Raw genomic sequence first — 17,277 nt, 5'->3', positions numbered from 1 at the left:
GGGCCCCGCAGGAACCCAGACCTGCCAGTTCCCCCTCTGCACAGAAACAAGGGCAAGGAGCAAACTGCCTTTGAGCTTTACTTTGTGAGCTCTTCCTCAGCAGAGACTTGCATGATAGCAGCTTGTTGGTCCAGGGTTTGGAGAGCTCTCCTCTCCTGTGGCTCAGCAATCCATGGCAGGAGGAGAAGTCTTGTTCTCAGAGGTTCCATTCCTGTCTCCCTGTCAGGACAGCGGGAAGATGGGTGTCACCTGTGATGTGGTGACCTCCTGAAGTCACACTGATGGAGGAGGCTCCTGAGAGCCAACTTGGTCACCTGTGCAGAGGGACAGGAGCCCTCAGCGAGGCAGAGCTGAGAGCCTGGAGGAGTCACGGGCTCTGTCACAGCAAGGCAGACTGTGGTGGGATAATTCCCATGGGATAATTCCCATGGAGGAATGTGTGCATGGATCCGAGCTCGGTTCAATGGAGATGGGCTGGGAGGGGTTTCAAGGGCTGCATTCCTCAGGGTCTGGGGGGAGAACTGGCAGGTGGCTGAAGGATGGAGAGGAGCAGGTCTAATTTCCAGTAGCAAAGGAGTGGTGGGTGACGCCTCCCAGAGCGAGGATAATGTGGTGGAGATGGAGGTCATGGGACCACCACAGCGTGAGATTTCAAATGGCTCTTTTTTAGGAAGGAGGGAGACACAGGAGTCTCCTGGGGCTCTTTTTCCACCCTCTCCTCGGTGCTGGGATCCCCGTGTGGGGGTCTGCACCCCTCTCCCCCCCACACCCTGCTGTGTGATCAGTCCTGCTCTCACTGAGCCCCACTTCCACCCTTCTCCCTCCCATCGCCAGGGTTCAGTGCCCTAAAATTCAAGGAAAGGAAGGTGCCAGGGGAGCTCGGGGCTGGCACGCGTGCGGGTGAGGTTATTCACCCCGGGGCGGGCGGCAGCCTGGCAGCTTCCCTGAGCAGCGCTCCTGCGAGTCCTGCTGCAGCCCCCGGCATCTCCCCGAGCTCCTCTCCGCACCTTCCTCCGCCGAAACAGCTCCGGGGAGATTTTTTTCTGCGATCGGGACAGGCGGGTGCTCTTGTGGCAGAGAGCGGCAGAGAGCGGCAGGCAGAAGCAGCTGGCTCCTTCCCGGGGAAGGCAGGCAGGGAGCGGGGGCCCGGGGCCGGAGGATGCTCGCCGCGGTCCCCAGCCGCGGGGATGCGGGGTTGCTAGGAGGCAGGTGAAGGTGAAGGTGAAGGTGAAGAGGAGAGCGCTGCGGAGGACCGCAGGCCCAGGTACCGCCGCAGCGGGGCCGGGGAACAGGCGGGGGGGACCTTCTCCGTGCCGGGAAGCGGAGCCGGCGACTGGGAATGCGGGCGCCGAGCCCTTGGGAAGGGAGCCGGGAGCGCCCGGGGGAGCCGGGGCGGAGGGAGCCGGCTCGGTTCTGCGGGAGGACGATGCGGGAGCAGACGGCGGCTCGGCCCTCCGCCAGCCCGGCTGCCGCGGCTCCCTGCCTGCCGCTGCCGGTACCGGTGCCGGTGCCGGTGGAGGGCCTCGGCCGTGAGTACCGAGGGCTGCGGGGGAGCGGCGCGCCGCGGGAGGATGCTCAGCCATCCTCCGGCAAGGGCGAGCCGGGGGATACCGCCCGCCGCAGAGCCCCGGGCAGGCCGGGGCACCGGTGCCCTTGGGAAGCCGCCTGCAAGGGACGGGGGAGCGCCGCAGCCCGGGGCCGGCGGGCCTGCGGGGACGCTGCCGCCGCCGCTGCCCTTGGGATGCCTCTTGCCGGGGCCGTGCGGGGCAGCAGTGTCCTTGGGAGACCGCGAGGAGCCACCTCCGGCCGCTCCTGTCCTCCGTGCGGCCCCGCACCGCGCCGGACCTTGCGGGGCGAGGGCTGAGCCCCGGGCAGCCGCCTCCAGCTGGGAGCTGCCCCTTGCCCCCAGGAGGAAGGGGAGGATGGGCACAGGGTGGGGGTGAGCGCCGCGGCTCTGACCTGCCTTCCCCCTTCTCCTAGATCCGCATGTCAGACCATCACCACCCCAGCGATGGGGAGTCAGACCCCCAGCACGGCATTACTGTGGTCTTCCTCCTTGTCCTTGTCTTCTTTATCATGGGGCTGGTGGGGTTCCTGATCTGCCATGTCCTGAAGAAGAAGGGTTACCGGTGCCGGACCTTCCGGGACGAGCTTGACCCAGATGACAAAGACGGGGTGGAGGAGCTCCAGGATGGTGAGTGCTGGGGCAGTGAGGGCTCGGCCTTCTGCCTGGTGTGGGCTGGTGCTCCTCATACACCCTTCTGGGATGTGGGATGGGGCTGGGAGGGTTACCTGTCACATGTGGCTGCGTTGGGAAAAAGGGCTGGGGCGGTGAGAGCAGCGCGGCGTTCCCTGGGGATCCGGAGTGTGAGGGCCAGGGATCCCTCTGATCCACGAGGTAACAGGGAGGTGGGAACCAGTGCCTGGCCCTACCCAAAGGAGCATTATCACCAAAAGATAATTCTGATGAACATGCAGGACTTGCTGAATCCCCAGTATCTCAGTCATAACCCCTGTTTCCTCAAGGAAAACCTCTCCCAGCTGGAGCACAAGCACCTCTGCCCCTCTGGCGTTAGGAGGTCTGGCAGGGACCCAGCTGGTGTTTGTTATTGGTCATGTCTTCTTCTAGTCCCTGCTGTGTTCATGCAGACCAGAGAAGCAGGGCTGATGCTAGAAGGGGAAGGGACCTGTAGGGAATTTTTTCCATGGCTTCAGGCCACTGCAAGTTGCTCTGGGGCGGCTGGATTGGGAAGTCACTGCCGCATCGAGCGTGGGTGCCTGGCCCAAGCGAGCTCTGTCATTCGGTGGTTTCTTGAGTCTCTGCTGAAGTGGGGAACACACATTCCTCTGGCTGCTTCCCAGGCTGAGAACAGCCACACGGTGCCACAGAACTCCTCCAGCTCCCGCGTGCCGTCGGCAGTGCTGGGGAGGATCAGCACCTCCTGCTGCCGCTGCCGGTGCTCGGGAGGGAACCGCGGCTCCTCGGGCTCGTCCACGGCTGCAGCCAGAGCTTCCAGGTGTCCATGGATGTGCTCCTCTGGCTTTAATGTCTTGGCTGTACGTGACATGGAGACAGTCTCTGAACCTTCCAGGATGGGCTTTGCCCTCTGGAGACACCACAGCCCAGGGAAACATCTCCATGGGCTTCCAAGATCATGCTACCAGCCCTTGAGCCTTTGAGGCAGCTGCCTGCCAGACCACAGCTCCAACCTGCTTACAGGAACATCTCACACTGCTGACCAGGCTGGAGGTCCGTCCATCCATCCATCCATCCATCCATCCATCCATCCATCCATCATCCATCCATTCATCCATCCATCCATCCATCCATCCATCCATCCATCCATCCATCCATCCATCATCCATCCAGGCTTCCTGCCTCCAACAGTGGCTGGAAGCAGGTTGAGTTGAAAGCTGTGGGTGAACTCCACAACAAAGCAGGCACCAGCCAAGATTCCTCAGAACAGTCTTTTAAGCTTTTAATAGTGTGCAGCTCTGGGGCTCTCTCTGTCACCGTGTGTTCCCCATTTCTGTGTTTATTGGGTCCCAGTGGGTTTATTTTCTGTGGACATGTCCTGGTTACCCTTGGAGCCTTGAGCACTTGCAGCATCCTGCAGCCAGGGGCTCCAGAGCTGGGCAAGGACCCTCCTCTTTCAACTTTTTGGAACCTGCTTCCCTCTCATTTCTCCAGATGCTCCTCTGTTCTGAAGGAGCAACACAACCCCCTCTCCCTGCACACGCAGCTGCTGGCTCAGCCGTTTCTTTTCCAGGATGAGGGATCTGGTGTTCCCCAGTGGCTTCCCAGTGTGACGGGGGACTCGAGGCTTCTCCAACAACTCTGCTGATGCAGCTGCTCCTGGGAAGGGATGAGTGAGCGGAGCCCTGGAATCCCAGCCCTCAGTGCCACGTTGTCTCTTTTCAGATGAGGCCGAGAAGAACGATGACACCGTGGAGAAGATTGTGAAGATCATCATCCAAAACGAAGGTGAGCACTTCCATGGGCCGGCCCGGAGCCATGCTGACCACTTTGGCTGATGCATTCCTGTTTTTCCCTCTCTCTTCAGCAAATGTGGAGGCTCTCAAGGAGATGTTGGGGGAAAATGAAGAGATGCCATTGCCAGTGCCCAGGTGAGGGAAGCTCATAGCAGCTTGTGGCTGCTCCACAGTGAGGGACAAGCAGCCCCTTCCCAGCTGCTACAAAGAATCTTCCCAACCTTCTCCTGAGGGTTTTGAGGAGTGCTTTACCCCTTGTCAAGTGGAACAGCTCTTCCTCTTTCCTGTCCCCAGCGCACATCCCCCCCAGAGCTGCCGCTCCCAGGGCTTGCTGCAGTGGGGCTGCACCAGGGTTGGGATATCTCCCTGAGGTGACACAACCTGTCATCTTCTGTTGCAGCCTCTGTCCCCACAGCAGCAGCCAGGATGGGGGCCCACCACATCACCACACGGTGCACCTGGGCTCCACGCAGGCGCCCTGCATCCACTGCAGCAGGAGGAGGAGGCACCCGCTGCAGCGCCAGGGGCGGTCCAAGGAGGGCAAAAGCAGGATGTATCCCGGAGAGACCACCGTCTTCTCAGTGGGCAGGTACCCGAATGAGCTTTGCCAGACATTTCCCTGCTGGAATGAGCACCACGGGCTCTCCTCAGTCCTCCTGTTCCTTCCCCCTTCCCCACGTGCCCACGGTTCCCTCTTGCTGTTCTGCATTGGGATGCCCCAGCAGCCGCTCTGCAGCTGGAGCTCCTGAGCACCCAGGTGGTTCCTGCACCTGGAAATGCCTGTGGTATGTGGCAGGCTGTGATGCACCGGTGGCTTCCCTCCTTCTCCGGGAAGGTGACTCAAGCTGGGTTTTCCTGCTGAGTCAGTGCTGGGCACAGCCCCAGCTCCGTGTCCTTTCAGAGCCCGCTGTCCCAGCTCGGTGCAAGCAGGGCCCTTGCTGCCCAGCTGGGGGCTTCAGGGACCTCACTGTGGGGAACAGAGGGGACAGCACGTCCCAGGTGCAAGCCACCACCTGCTCACAATGAAAGAGTGGCTGTGCTGCTCCAGGTTGCTGCCTCCAATGATGTCTGTAATTAGGTGACACGGCAGCGATGTAACAATAGGGGAGTGTTCCTGATACTTCCCACAAATGCTTTCCAGTCCCCACCTGGTTTCACCTCAAGGGACTTCCTGAGCTTCCTGTGGTCTCTGTGTGGTCACTAACCTGTAGAACAGTCTGTAGGCTTGCCCAGGCTGCCCCATTCCCCAGCAGAAAGGGTTAGGAAAGTCTTCCTGGGCTTGGCTCCCTCCGGCTGTGGTGACTGGGGCAGGGTGACAAGCAACTGCTGGTCCCTGGACGGCCACCGTGGTGAGACACAAAGCTCTGTCATGCTCACATTGTGCACAAGGTCCTCATTCAGGGCCTGGGCCTTGAGGAAACTTCATGCTGTGGTCCAGAGAGACAGTCCTTTCACGGGAATGCTGAGCCAAAGTGGGCATGGAATCGTGGAATGGTTTGGATTGGAAGTGACCTCAAAGATCATCTCATTCCCCCCTCTGCTGTGGGCAGGGACAACTTCCACTATCCCAGGTTGCTCCAAGTCCCATCCAACCTGGCCTTGGACACTTCCAGGGATTCAGGAGGAGCCACAGCCTCTCTGGGCACCCTGTGCCAGGACCTCCCCCCCACTCCCAGGGAACAATTCCTTCCTGATATCCCATCTCTCCCTGCCCTCTGGCAGTGGGAAGCCATTCCCTGTGTCCTATCATGTGGATTTTTTTCCACCACCACGGGCAGGAGCCTCAGCAGGGAGGTGAGCTGGGGCTTTCTGGGCAGCTGGAGAAGCAGGGAGACCTGCTGGACCTCCCTAGGCCAATCTGCAGCTCAGATCACATCTTGTGGACACTGCCAGCTCCCGGCTCCCTCCATGCCCGTTGCTGTCCTTGGAGGTGGTGCCCAGCAGGCCAGGGCTCTGCACATTTGTGTACTCACTGCTAATTCATTCCCTGGCTGGTGCCCAGCTCCATCCACTCCTCCATGTCCTCTGTCCGTGCTCTTCCCAGCCTCCTCTCAGCACTCGGAGTGCTCTCCTTTCCCAAAGGCACCTTCCCTCAATTCCTGTTTTTTTCTCTTGAACCCTGTTAATATTCCACCCCAGACCAGCCTTCTCTGCAGGGCAGTCATCCCATTTCTCCAAGGCTTTATTTTCAATCCTGAATCTCTTTGGAACAAGGTCCAACTGCTAAGGGACCTATGTGCCCATGAGGTACAATCCCACCTCCAAATGCTGCTTCTTATTTCCAAGCTGGCCCCTTTTCTCTTCCAGATCCTGGATGACTTTTCCAGGATTGCCCTTCCTGTGTCTTATTTATGGCAAATATCTTGAAGTACTTTGACCCAGCTCTGACCCTACAAAACAGAGTTTCTTTAACCCACCCCTAGAGTTAAAGACACCCTCAGGTCTTGTTCTCCTTTATTTTTGGTGTTGTTCTTGCCTTGGATGCAGTGGTTGAGAGTCCAGCCCTCTCCTACATGGAATGAGCCCTGGTAGGCACAGGCTCATCCCTGAGGAGTGGAAAAGATGGAGCTGTGGAGGTCCATCAAGATCATCCAGGGCTGGAGCATGGGGCACCTGAGGAGGCACTTTTGGCCTGGAGAATTAGAAAGAGATGATCTAATCAGCCCCATCAGCCAGAGTGTGTCACATCCCACTGAATCCCAGGCCCCAGGGATGCTGATGAGGCAGGCAGGAAGGGCTCCTCTGCTTTCCCTCACCAGCCAGAGGTTGGCTACGTCACCTCTTGTGCCCTCTCTGGTCCAAACCCTTCCTGCTCTTTGAATCCACTCCCAGCTCTTCCAGGCTGACATTGCTCAATGGCATTACCAAGAAGTGATCCTGTCACTTGTGTCTCCTTCCTGTCCCTCTTCAGGGCCAGAACATTCTTTGGTCTCCCCAAATGGCAGTGCTGGTGTCTTATCTCCAAATATCTGGATAGACCTGAAAGGTCACCTTTGCTGCTGCTTGGCCTGACCTGAGCAGTCCTTTGGGAACCCTCTCTGGAGCTGGAGCATTTCTCTTCTCCACCCTCCCAGTCCTGAGCAGCTTTCTGGCCCTGCTGAGGGGTTGGTGCTGCCACAGGCTGGGCTCCAGCCTGGAAGTGGTCTCCTTCACCTCTGCCAACTCTCCTGGCATCTGTTCTTATCTTTTGGATCTCTCTGCTTTTTCCCTTGGAACAGCAGTGCTGCCATGTGCTTGACCTTTGTGTCTTGCTCTTCTTTCCACACCAGCAGCACTTGAACTTTCTGAAATTGTGCTTTGCCCTGACACTGACTGGCAGCTGAACCTCAGCAGAGCCAGGTCCGTTGGCTTTTCCATGCGCGATCCAAGCGCAGTGAGAGCGGCTCTGGGTGAGCCATGGGCTGCACGAGGTCTCACTGGTGGCTCTGGCTGGTGGGCACCAGCTCCCTGTGGAGGAGATTTCCTGTCTGCTGGTCCAGCAGCAGCTGGCAGTGCTGGTGAGGAGGAGTCACGGTGTGTCACAATCAGCACAATCACAATTCAGACTTTCAGGCTTTGCTGACACATTACCCTTCCCAGACTGAGGGAATTGGGAGAGGAGAAAGCTCCAAGGAGACTTTAGAGCCCCTTCCAGTGCCTAGAGGGATTCCCAGAGAGCTGGAGAAGGACTTGGGACAAGGGCACAGAGTGACAGGACAAGGGGGGATGGCTCCCTGCTGCCAGTGGGCAGGGTTAGAAGGGATATTGGGAAGAATTTGGTGGGGAGGCCCTAGCACCAGTTGCCCAGAGAAGCTGTGGCTGCCCCTGGATCCCTGGAAGTGTCCAAGGCCAGGTTGGATGGAGCTTGGAGCAACCAGGTTGAAGGGAAGTTGTCCCTGCCCATGGCAGGGGATGGGAGTGGATGATCTTTTAGAACCTCCTTCCAACTCAAGCCATTCCATGAGTCTATGATCCCTAACCCCTGTCTTCTCCCCATGTGCAGTGTTGCACCACCTCTGATTATTAACCCACCTTTGAGGGTGTCAGACCCGTTTCTGCAGCTTTTCTCCTGCCCACCCAGGAGCTCTGAGCTGTTACCTGCTCACGGTGGAACCTTGGTGAACACTCGGGTACCATCCACCCCTCCAGGGGATGATGCAAAGTGTACTCTGGCAGATTTTAGCCAAACAACTCCTCCAGCCTCTGATCCCTGTATCCAAATCACTGCCAAAACCCTGTCCCTGCCCTCACTGAGCACACTGCCATCCAGGCTGTCTCAGAGCATTTCCATCTTGCTGCTGGGAGGACAAGCTCTGCCCCAGCCAAGATCTGGATTGCGCTTCCCATCCTTCTCTTTCTGCTTGTTTTGCTCAAAATGAAGGGGAAAATCAGTCTGGGGACATGGCTTGCGTAGGTGTGAATGGGTCAGAAAGGCTGGAGATCACGGCAAAGAGAGGAGATCCAGGGCTGGAGGTACAGGCGAGCTGGGAATCCAGCGGTGGGACAGCTTGGAAAAAACTGCTCTGTCCTGCCCCATTCCAGGTTCCGTGTCACACACATCGGGAAGAAGCCGCCCGTGCAGGAGCAGCAGGACGGTGCCCTGCCCGCCGGCAGCCGGCAGCCGAGCACGGAGGAGCTGGAGCGCAGCAGCGAGATGCTCCAGCGGGAACGGGCTCTCAACGGGACTGTCCCCACGGGTGGCCTGCAGAACGGAGCCATCCAGACGGGCACCCAGAGTGGCAGAAGCGCGGAGCAAAGCGTGTCCGCCAGCCCAGCCGCGAACACACCAGCCAGCTCCGGCACCCGTGACAGCCGGCGGGCGGGCGCGGGGCCCGGCACGGCGGGGTCCGGCCCGGTGGGGCCCGGCACGGCGGGGTCCGGCCCGGTGGGGTCCCTGCAGGATGCTGGCTCTGCTCCCGGGAGCTCGAGCCGCCAGCGAAGGCTCATGAGCATGCCGGCGCTGGGAGCGTCGAGTCCCAGCATCCCAGGAGAGCTGGCGAGGGAAGGAGCCGGCATCTGCCTGGAGGAGATCGGACTGGCGTCGGCAGATGAAGTGTCGGATATTCACGGGAGCCTGAGTCTGCAGGAACAGGCCGATGAGTTGGGGAGAGACGACAGCAGCAGGAAAGAGCCCGGAGGGGAGGACAGGAAGCAGCAGGTACGTTCCTCCTCTTCCTGGTCCCCCATGTGGTCCCCTGGGCTGGAGGGGAATTGCTTTTCCCACCCATTTTCCAATGTCTGAGGCAGTGGAGTGACTGTGACACGTCCCACCCTGCTTCAGGGGCAGTGGGAGGTGCTGCAGACCTGCTGCTGGTTCCCCTTGGCAAGGGATTGCTTTTCCTTTGTGGCTGAGCTGGGATTTTGACCTGGGAGAGCTCCACTGCTGCACGTGGTGTCCCCAAAACCGTAGCCTCGATGGGGTCCAATGTGGCCAGTAAGGAACAGGCAGGGGCAGATTTCTCCAGGAGCCTTTCTTACCTCAAAGGCCAGGAAATGGCAAAGCCAAGTGGTCATTTCTTGCCTCTTTTCCCCTGCTCCTGAAGAGAGAGGAGGAAAGCCCACCCTGCCTGGAGCTCCCAGTACCCTGGTACCTCCCAATATCCCACCCAACCACCTTGCTGGAGTGGTTAGAAAGCTCCAGGGGATTTTCTCCCTGGAATTGCCTCTGTGCTGTTATCAGTGAGCAAATGAGGCTGCTGGTGGTGGTTCAGACACCCAGAATTTCACTCACAGGCTTATGCACTCCTTTGTGGTTCTGCAGCTGGGAAAAGGTGATTTTCATGGAAGGGGGCTGGGAAACAACCCCTGTGTAGTGTCAGAAGCTCCACGAGCTGGGCCTTGACTTTCCTCACAAAACCAGCACCAAGCACGTGTGGCAAAGCCCTTGGAAGAAAAAGGAAGCCAAATGCCTGGGTAAAATTCCTGGCATGCTTCAAAGCCATGGAGATCCCTTGGGGCTGGTTCTGCGCGGGCTGGGCACGGCCCATGCACATGCCAGCAGTCCTTGGCAGGGGGTGGGATGGGGCAGGACTGGGTCAGCACGGGAGAGGCCTGGGAAAGGTGCCTGGCTGGATGCTGGATAAGGACAAAGCAGGATCCCACTGTTTCCCTCTTTGCTTTCTGGTAACCAGGCTGGAAGGTTGGAGCTGTTTCATGGAGAAGGGCAGCCCATGGCAGGATAGAGCTGATGGGCTGCAGCCCTTCCCCAGAGACCTGGGGAGGTGGTGACAGGTCCTCCTGTGGCCCACTGAGCCTTGGGAATCCCTCTGATCCCTGGGGAAGCCGTTAGGTGCAGGGCAAGCCCAAGCACATGGTGATTTCTGCCCCCTCCGCAGTGCCAGGCTCTTGTCCTGGCTGCTGCCCGCGGTGCTGGGGTGCTCCAGCACATGGGGTCCCAGGAGAACGGTGACAGGACCTCCCAGGGATGTTTGTCCCCAAGCACTGGTGCCACTTGGACCCTCCCCCACGCCCTCAGTCGCAGTCAGAGCCAGCACGAGGGTGGTTGGCTGCTGCTCCTCGCGTCCTGCAGGTGGTGGGGAAGGGCGGAGATGGTGCCCGGGCTGTAGTCGCTCCTGGAGACTCAGGGGAGTTCTGCCCCTCGGGTCAGTGCTGTGGCCAAGGGAGAGCCCCCGCCCAGGCCCCGCTCTATGGGGGCGCTGACACCCCTCCTCCATCCCACAGGAGCCCAGCGCCGCGGAGCAGGACCGTGTGTGACGTGAGTGCTCGTCCCCTGCCCCTGGGACAATGTCTGGGCGGGGTGGGAGGGCACTGCCGGTGTCCCTGCCCTGGTGGGTCTCCGCTTGGTGCTGCAGATGGAGAGAGGGTGAACTCTTTCTCCAGGGGGTCGGGACGGGCCCGGCCACAGGCGGCGACTGCGGGAACTCCCATTTGCGGGTGGTGGGGAGGCGCCACGGCTGTGGGGACAAGCCCTATCCTGCCTCTCTCCCCACAGCTCCTCTCCGCTCCCGGCTGGAGCGTGCACGGGAGGCGCGCAGCCCCTGGACCCCTCGGGGCTGGGGGCTCTGCCGTGGGGCAGCCGCGGGGCAGCCGTGCCCGGCCCCGGGTGGGCAGCTACGCGCTTGGCATGGCCGGAGCGACGCGCCGGCGTCACCGACAACCGCGCTCGGCGCCAGCCTTCATCCCATTGGCAATAGGTACCCGAGTCCCACCCACCGCACCCCCCCCGGAGACCCCCCCGAGGGACCCTCGGGCCCGGCAGGGGCAGGACCGCACCCAGAGCCCGCCGCCCCCGCGGCCCCCCAGCTCCGGGGGAGGGATCAGAGGGGACCGCGGCGAGGGGCAGGGATGGAGGCAGCGGCTTGAGCCCCCCCCCGGGGCGGTGGGGAGCACCCCCCACCCACCCGGCACGTTCAGCACAGAGCACAGCCCCCCCCGGGCACCCCTGCCACGCAGAGCGGGCACAGGCACAAATCCTGCACCGGCAGGTCCCTGGGAGATGCTGGCGGAGAGAGGAGCTCCCAGCCCCATCCCGGCACGGGAGGGGCCGGAGCCGGGCCCCGGGGGCAGGATGGCCCCGGGCCAGGCCAGCGGGCAGCCCCGGGGCCCGCGCGAGCTTCGGTGTGTAACGCCCTGTACATAGACGAGCTACAACCATTAAAGCTGCTGAACCCCTCGCCAGGGCCAGCGGGATTTATTGATTTATTGGGAACAGCCCCCCCCACGCCCGCTCCTGCCTGTGGGGAGGTGCTGTAGGGGCTGGCAGGATCCAGAGATGAGCCCCCCAGGAACCAGGACTGGGAGTGCACGGGCGATGCCAGGCAGGAAGGGCAGAGGCAAGAAGGGCATGAGATGGGGCCTGGCTGTGGCACTGGGCACCCTAAAAAAGGGGCTCTGGGTGCTGTAACTGGGATGCAGGACCACTCTGCAAGCAGCATTGGGCAGGATGCAGCCCCTGGAGAGACCAGCTCGGGGCATGGAGCAGCACCAGCCCCTGCTGCTGGGACAGCAGCCTGTGGTGGTTTGCTCGGGCAAAGCTTTTTGGGGCACGGGGGGCTGGGGGGACCCACAGGGTCAGCTGAAGTGAAGCTCGGGGTCGGGCTCGGGGGCTCGGCCGGGCGGCGGGGGTGGCGCACGGAGCTGCAGAGAGGGAGAGGAGAGGAAAAGGGAGAGGGAGAGAAGTGGTGCCAACATGCTGAGGCCACTCATCCCCCTTCAGACCCCCCAAAACACATGGGTGGCTCCATTACAGAAAGGCTGGGGCAGGTTTTGGGGTCACAGCATCCCTGTGAAGGGACTTACCGGCCGCAGGCGCGTGGCTGCCAGGTCTGGAGAACTCTGCCCGCTGCCCGTGCCATCCTGCCGGCAACCTGGGAGGGCCCAGCAGCTCAGCCTGGCTTTCCGGGCTCCCCCAGCCCCTTGCCAGTTTCCCCAGTTTCCCCAGCACTCACCTCCCAGTGCTGTCTCAGGAGCAGGGTTGGGGACCAGGCTGGCCCCGGGCGCGAGGCCAGGAGGGGAGAAGGGTGGAGGGGATGGTGATGGCAGCTCCTGGGAAGACACAGCCAAGAAGGATGGGCATGGTGGGAAGGGGGTCTTCACCCCAGCACTCATGGAAGTGCCAGGGTGACACAACGACCCTCCTGCCACCAACCTGCCCGGCTGCCTCCCGGGCCCCGGTGAGCTCCTCCACCACCAAGGAGGGGAAGACGCCGACGCGGCCATCGAAGTCGCCGGTCCAGAAGCCATCGTCCACCTCACCGGCGGCACGGGGCAGCACCCGGATGATGGCCCCCTCGGGGAAACTCAGCTCCTCAGGGCTCTGCCCCTCGTAGTCGTACAGGGCTCGCACCAGCCATGCTGTGGGGAGGGCAGGGAGGGGGCTCAGCACCCTCTGGATCCTGCCCCCCTCCCTGGGGTGGGGGTGATGCCCGGCACCCACCTCCAGGCTCCAGCACCAGTTCTGCAGCCATGATGCTGGAGAGCTGGCGGTGCAAGGCAGAGGGGCCTGGGGGGCCAAGCCCAGCCCCTGAGTCACACCCCAGGGACAGCAGGTACTTTTCGGGGACGTAGCCGACCTGCCCTGCCTTGTTCCGAGCCTGAGGAAGCAGAAACCACGTGAACATCCCAGGCTTCAGAGTGGGGCCAGCCTGGGGACCTCCAGAAGGTGTCCCCCAGTATGGAGGGGGCTCAGCCTGCTCCCACCTTCACCCACTCCTCTGCGTCCCCATCCTCGATGATCTCCAGCTCCTCACCCTGGCTGATGGACAGCTCATCTGCCTGGCAGCCCTGCAGGAGATGGGGACAGAGTGGCAGAGAGGCTGAGCTGCCATCCCTGGGCAGGCAGGGTGAGGGCCGGGAAGGCAGGGCCATACCTGGTAGCCAAAGATCACCCGGCAGGTGTAGGGGTAGGTGCGAGCAGCAGGCCCCGGCTCATCGTCCTCATCCGGCTCATCACTGTCCTCGTAGTCATCGAACTCGGCCGGGTCCAGCCCCGTGGGGGTCTCCTCGCCTGTCCCCACCATGGCCCCAGCCAGCCAGGCGTCCACGTCCAGCCCTGCTGCCCGCAGCAGTGCCAGCCGTGCCTCGGCCTTCACTCGGCTCACCTGGGGACACCGCTCATTGTCACAGTGCCCAGGACATCGCTGGCGGTGTCCCCAACCCCATCGCCCCATCCCCAGGCGTGGTGGCATCCCCAGCACCACGCCCCAAGTGCAGCATCCCAGCCACCACCCCTCCCTGTCCCTACCTCCCTCACCCTGGGGGTGACAGACCTCGATGTCACCGCAAGCTCCCTGCCTGGGGGTCCCACCTCTGCCTTGCGGATGTTCTCCCTCACTTCCTCCATCTGCCGCTCCACGGCCGCCGCTTCCGCCTCCAGCGCCTGCTGCCGCCTGGCCTCCAGCCGCTGCAGCACCTGGGCAGGCACCCACAGCTCAGAGGGTGGTGGCAGCTGGTGAGGGGCTGCAAAAGCCCCTCCCTGAGCCCCCCGGCGCTCTGTGGGGCAGGACAACACCCACCTCCTCGCTGTGTGCCCTGTTCTTGCGCTCCCGGGCCACCCGCGTGGCCCAGCGCCGCGCCTCCTTCTCCAGGCTGGCCCCGTCATCTGCTGGTGGCAGCAGGCACACCTGGGCAAGGACATGGGGGTGACAAGGAGGTGGCTGTGCAGACCCCACCTTGCTGTAATGACCCCCTCCACTTACCTCCTCCACCCCGGCGAGCTGGAATCGCTGCTCAGGCGCCAGGGAGAAGGCGGGGTGGTCCTGCAGGAAGAGGAGCAGGTCCTGCTCCCGGCACACCTGCAGCAGGGGAGCGGCGTGGGGCCGGGGGCTCACCTGTGCCCTCGTGTCCCACCCAGCTCAGGGGACAGTGCCGTTACCAGTGCCGATGCCTCCACAACGCCCTGGAACCAGTCCCGGGTGGCCCGGCAGGTCTCCACCTCTGTCCGGCTGGCGGCCGACAAGTGCTCCCGCAGCCGCTCGTAGAGGTCCCCGTCCAGTGCCTGTGGGAAAGCAGATGGGAACCCCCCCAGCACTGCCACATCGCCCCACTGGAGCATCCCTGAGCCCCCAGGGCAGCCAGCCCTGACCCTGTGCCAGCGGGACCCTCCCTGCCAGCAGTGGGAAATGCTCCTTGTGGGGCACGGGGTCCGGGCATCTCCTACCTGCATGGCCGCGGGCAGCTCCACACGCTGGTAGTGCTGCAGGTGGGCAGAGGCAGACACCAGGGCAAAGCTGTACTCGTTCTGAACCCCTGCCAGCTGCCTCGAGTGCTCGGCCAGTCGCGCTGAGAACTGTGGGGACGCGGGCAGTGAGGCTTGGCGATGGTGCCCCGTGTCCCCCCCGTATCCACCCACATGGGTACCCTGCCAACCCCCGCGCCACCGACCTTGGCACTGAGCTTTTGCAGGCTGGCCTTGGTGTGAAATATCCGCCGGTCGCTCCTGCGGAGGCTGGGGAGGGTGGGAGGGGGGTGTGAGACCCCCCCGCAGCCACGGCAGCCCCCCGGCCCCGTGTCCCCCGCTCACCGCGCCTCCACATCGGCCGCCTTGTCCTTGGCCACCTCGCTGCTGCGCTGGAGGTGGCTGAACTGCTTCTTCGCCTTGTCCAGCTCCTTCACCGTCTCCAGCAGCTCCACCTGCGCCTTCTGCAGCCGCTCGATGCCCTGCGGGGAGCGTCAGCTGGGGGGGACAGCTGTCCCCAGCGCCCGGGCACAGGGGACATGTCCTTGTCCCGGTACCTTCTTGAGTGTCCTCTCCTTGGAGAGGCGGGCGCTGCGGGCGACCTCGGCGGCCAGGGCGCGGTAGCTCTCGGAGGCGGTGACACGGACCTGCCCGGCGTGTGCTGTCCCCTCGATGACACCTTTCCAGACAGTGGCCACGCTCCTGTGGGCACAGGCTTAACACAGGGCCGGGTATTCCCTGCCCCGTGACAGCTTTTGGGGATGCCCCGCAGAACTGCCAGCACCCCCAGTCCCAGCAGGGCCCTGGAACTGGGGACATCCCACCCACAGCTGTCCTGGTGACACCCAAATCCTGGTTGGCATTAAGCATCTCCAAGTTGGGAGGGCCACGGGCAGGCATAGCCAGCCCCAGCTGCTTGTCCCCAGCCCTGTCACTGTCCTCAGCCCACCTGGAGTCGCCAGCCTCGCCACGGCCCCGCTGCCAGTCTCTCTTCACGAACTGGCTCGCCAGCCTCTGCAGCGCCTGCACACAGACCTGGCATCACCGGCACTGCTCGAGCACCCACCACCCCCCTCAGGGCCCAAAACGGGGCTCCCCCACCCCAGCTACCCAGCCCATGGACCTGGGGACACACACGTGTCCCCCCAGAGCACAGACACATCCCTGTGGCTCGGTGTCAGCAGGAATCCCATCGTGCTCCCCATGACAAAACCTTTTTGGGGGGCAGCCACCACAATGAAAGGACCACCCCCCCCGCTGTGACTTTTGGGACAGAGCACCTGCAAGGCGACATCAGTAAGGGACACTGGCTACAGAGACAGAGGGGAGGAGCCCCAGCAAAGCCAAGCACAGCAAGACCCCAACCCTGGGGTGAAGGATGGTCACCCCCAGCCTGGGGGGTGTGAGGAGGGGAGTGACACGGTGACCAGCTGCAGGAAGGGGGACACAATTCTGCTGCAATATGTCTCCAAAGAACGCTGCAGGGACATCTCACATCAAAACCAAACTGACATTTCAGAGCAGCGCCCTGCGATGACCCAGCAGACAGCAGAGCCCAGCCGTTTCCTCCCTCCACAAGGTTTTCCCTCCAGGCTCCCAAAACACCCAAGGTTTGGGCCATGCTGTGCTCAGCAGAGCCCCCAGCGGGTGCTGAACGTGGTCAGGGTCCTCCCGGCAGGATGAGCCATCTGCCACCACCCTCCGGGGCCAGCACGGAGCAGCCACGCTCGGGTAATTTCCGAGGCTGCCCTCTGCTTGCGTGGGGCCGTGCCCAGCTCCTGCCCAGGCAGGCAGGATGGGGCCTGGGCCCCCCCAGGATGATCCCGAATCCCCTGGCACCTCCTTACCTGCCCGTACTCCCTGTCAATGGTGGCCCTCTGCTTGCTGTAGGACCTGGGGGGAGAGGGGACACAGGACACACAGAGAGGGGCAGGGATGGGCCATCCCTCCCATCACCTGCTGCCACCATCCCCCTGCCATCTCCCCCTGGCACCATCCTGTCCCCATCAGGCCACCCCAGTGGGTGATGGAGCCCATGACCTCGAGGTGACAGGCTCAAGGTGAGCCGTGCCCGGTCCCTGGCCCACCCGTGCCTGGTCTCAGCTTGGGGACACGCACACACACGTGGGACGAGCTGCTTCATCTCAGCCTGGGGACACACACACACGGGATGAGCTGCCCGGTCTCAGCTCGACCTGTGTCACCTGTGCGGGCCCTACCTGATGTCCTCCAGCAGCTCGGCGTCCCGCTGCTGTTTGCTCTGCAGGCCCGACAGCTGCTCCAGGAGATGGACCCGCAGCTCCTGGGTGAGCTTCACCTGCGGGAATGTCCCGCTCAGCCCCGCGGCCCCGGCGGGCAGGGGGGCGGGGATGCTCTGTCCGCCCTGCCCGGGTACCGGTGCCCACCGGCCCCCACTCCTGAGTGCCACCCAAACGCGGCCTCGCTTCCCCAGCCCCGGGAGGCTGCGCCGGGGGCGAGTCTCGGTCACGGCTGCAGGAACGGCAGCGAGGGAGGACGCGGCCCCGGTGACCCGCCCCGTGGCCCGGCCCGGCCCGGCGCTCACCTTGCGCGGCGGCGGCTGCATCGCTGCGCTGCCCCGGTCCCGGTGCCGATCTCAATCCCGGTGCCGGTCCCCGATCGCCGCCGCCCCGATCCGCGTGTGCGGAGCC

General features: G+C 62.9%; 2 protein-coding genes across 6 annotated transcripts in view; one reads left to right on the top strand and one right to left on the bottom strand.

Moving 5' to 3' along the window:
• RELL2 (RELT like 2) overlaps positions 1-11,606 on the top strand; it is a 16,318-nt gene extending 4,712 nt beyond the window's left edge. For 2 of the 4 annotated variants that reach the window (XM_053990738.1, XM_053990736.1), the window contains exons 2-8: positions 1,981-2,194; positions 3,923-3,985; positions 4,065-4,128; positions 4,394-4,582; positions 8,515-9,130; positions 10,654-10,687; positions 10,925-11,606. In XM_053990738.1, coding sequence (XP_053846713.1) covers positions 1,987-2,194; positions 3,923-3,985; positions 4,065-4,128; positions 4,394-4,582; positions 8,515-9,130; positions 10,654-10,686 — 1,173 coding nt within the window. In that variant the 5' untranslated portion in view covers positions 1,981-1,986 and the 3' untranslated portion in view covers position 10,687; positions 10,925-11,606. Of the gene's footprint in view, positions 1-841; positions 1,265-1,386; positions 1,530-1,980; positions 2,195-3,922; positions 3,986-4,064; positions 4,129-4,393; positions 4,583-8,514; positions 9,131-10,653; positions 10,688-10,924 lie in introns of those variants that run through there. The other 2 variants (XM_053990737.1, XM_053990739.1) reach the window with 2 other exon arrangements.
• Positions 11,587-17,277, bottom strand: FCHSD1 (FCH and double SH3 domains 1). Of its 2 annotated transcripts, XM_053990735.1 has the most exons (19): positions 17,172-17,277; positions 16,828-16,925; positions 16,456-16,501; positions 15,558-15,631; positions 15,166-15,310; positions 14,954-15,090; positions 14,815-14,878; positions 14,591-14,719; positions 14,306-14,428; positions 14,130-14,225; positions 13,947-14,054; positions 13,739-13,843; positions 13,302-13,532; positions 13,132-13,215; positions 12,869-13,025; positions 12,581-12,786; positions 12,381-12,477; positions 12,232-12,299; positions 11,587-12,069 (listed from the first exon to the last, which is right to left on the bottom strand). In XM_053990735.1, exons 1-19 carry the CDS (start codon positions 17,190-17,192, stop codon positions 12,004-12,006), a joined length of 2,055 nt encoding a protein of 684 aa, XP_053846710.1. In that variant the 5' UTR covers positions 17,193-17,277; the 3' UTR covers positions 11,587-12,003. The 2 variants fall into 2 exon arrangements, with proteins under 2 accessions (XP_053846710.1, XP_053846709.1); XM_053990734.1 differs by having other exon boundaries at positions 13,947-14,225.

This window comes from Vidua macroura, chromosome 15 (assembly GCF_024509145.1).
Source record: "Vidua macroura isolate BioBank_ID:100142 chromosome 15, ASM2450914v1, whole genome shotgun sequence".
In the NCBI taxonomy this organism is placed as follows: Eukaryota; Metazoa; Chordata; class Aves; order Passeriformes; family Viduidae; genus Vidua; species Vidua macroura.
Note: the sequence above shows the minus strand (reverse complement) of the source record. Positions and strands in the feature narration are given on the sequence as shown.

Bases quoted from the DNA above. Each gene is read 5' to 3' on its own strand.
- FCHSD1 (XM_053990734.1), bottom strand. From the start codon at position 17,192: ATGCAGCCGCCGCCGCGCAAG. The intron at 14,226-14,305 runs GTAACGGCACTG...CCCCTGCTGCAG, and splicing joins TTGTGGAGGCATCGGCACTG to GTGTGCCGGGAGCAGGACCT. The intron at 13,533-13,738 runs GTGGGACCCCCA...CGGTGTCCCCAG, and splicing joins AGAACATCCGCAAGGCAGAG to GTGAGCCGAGTGAAGGCCGA.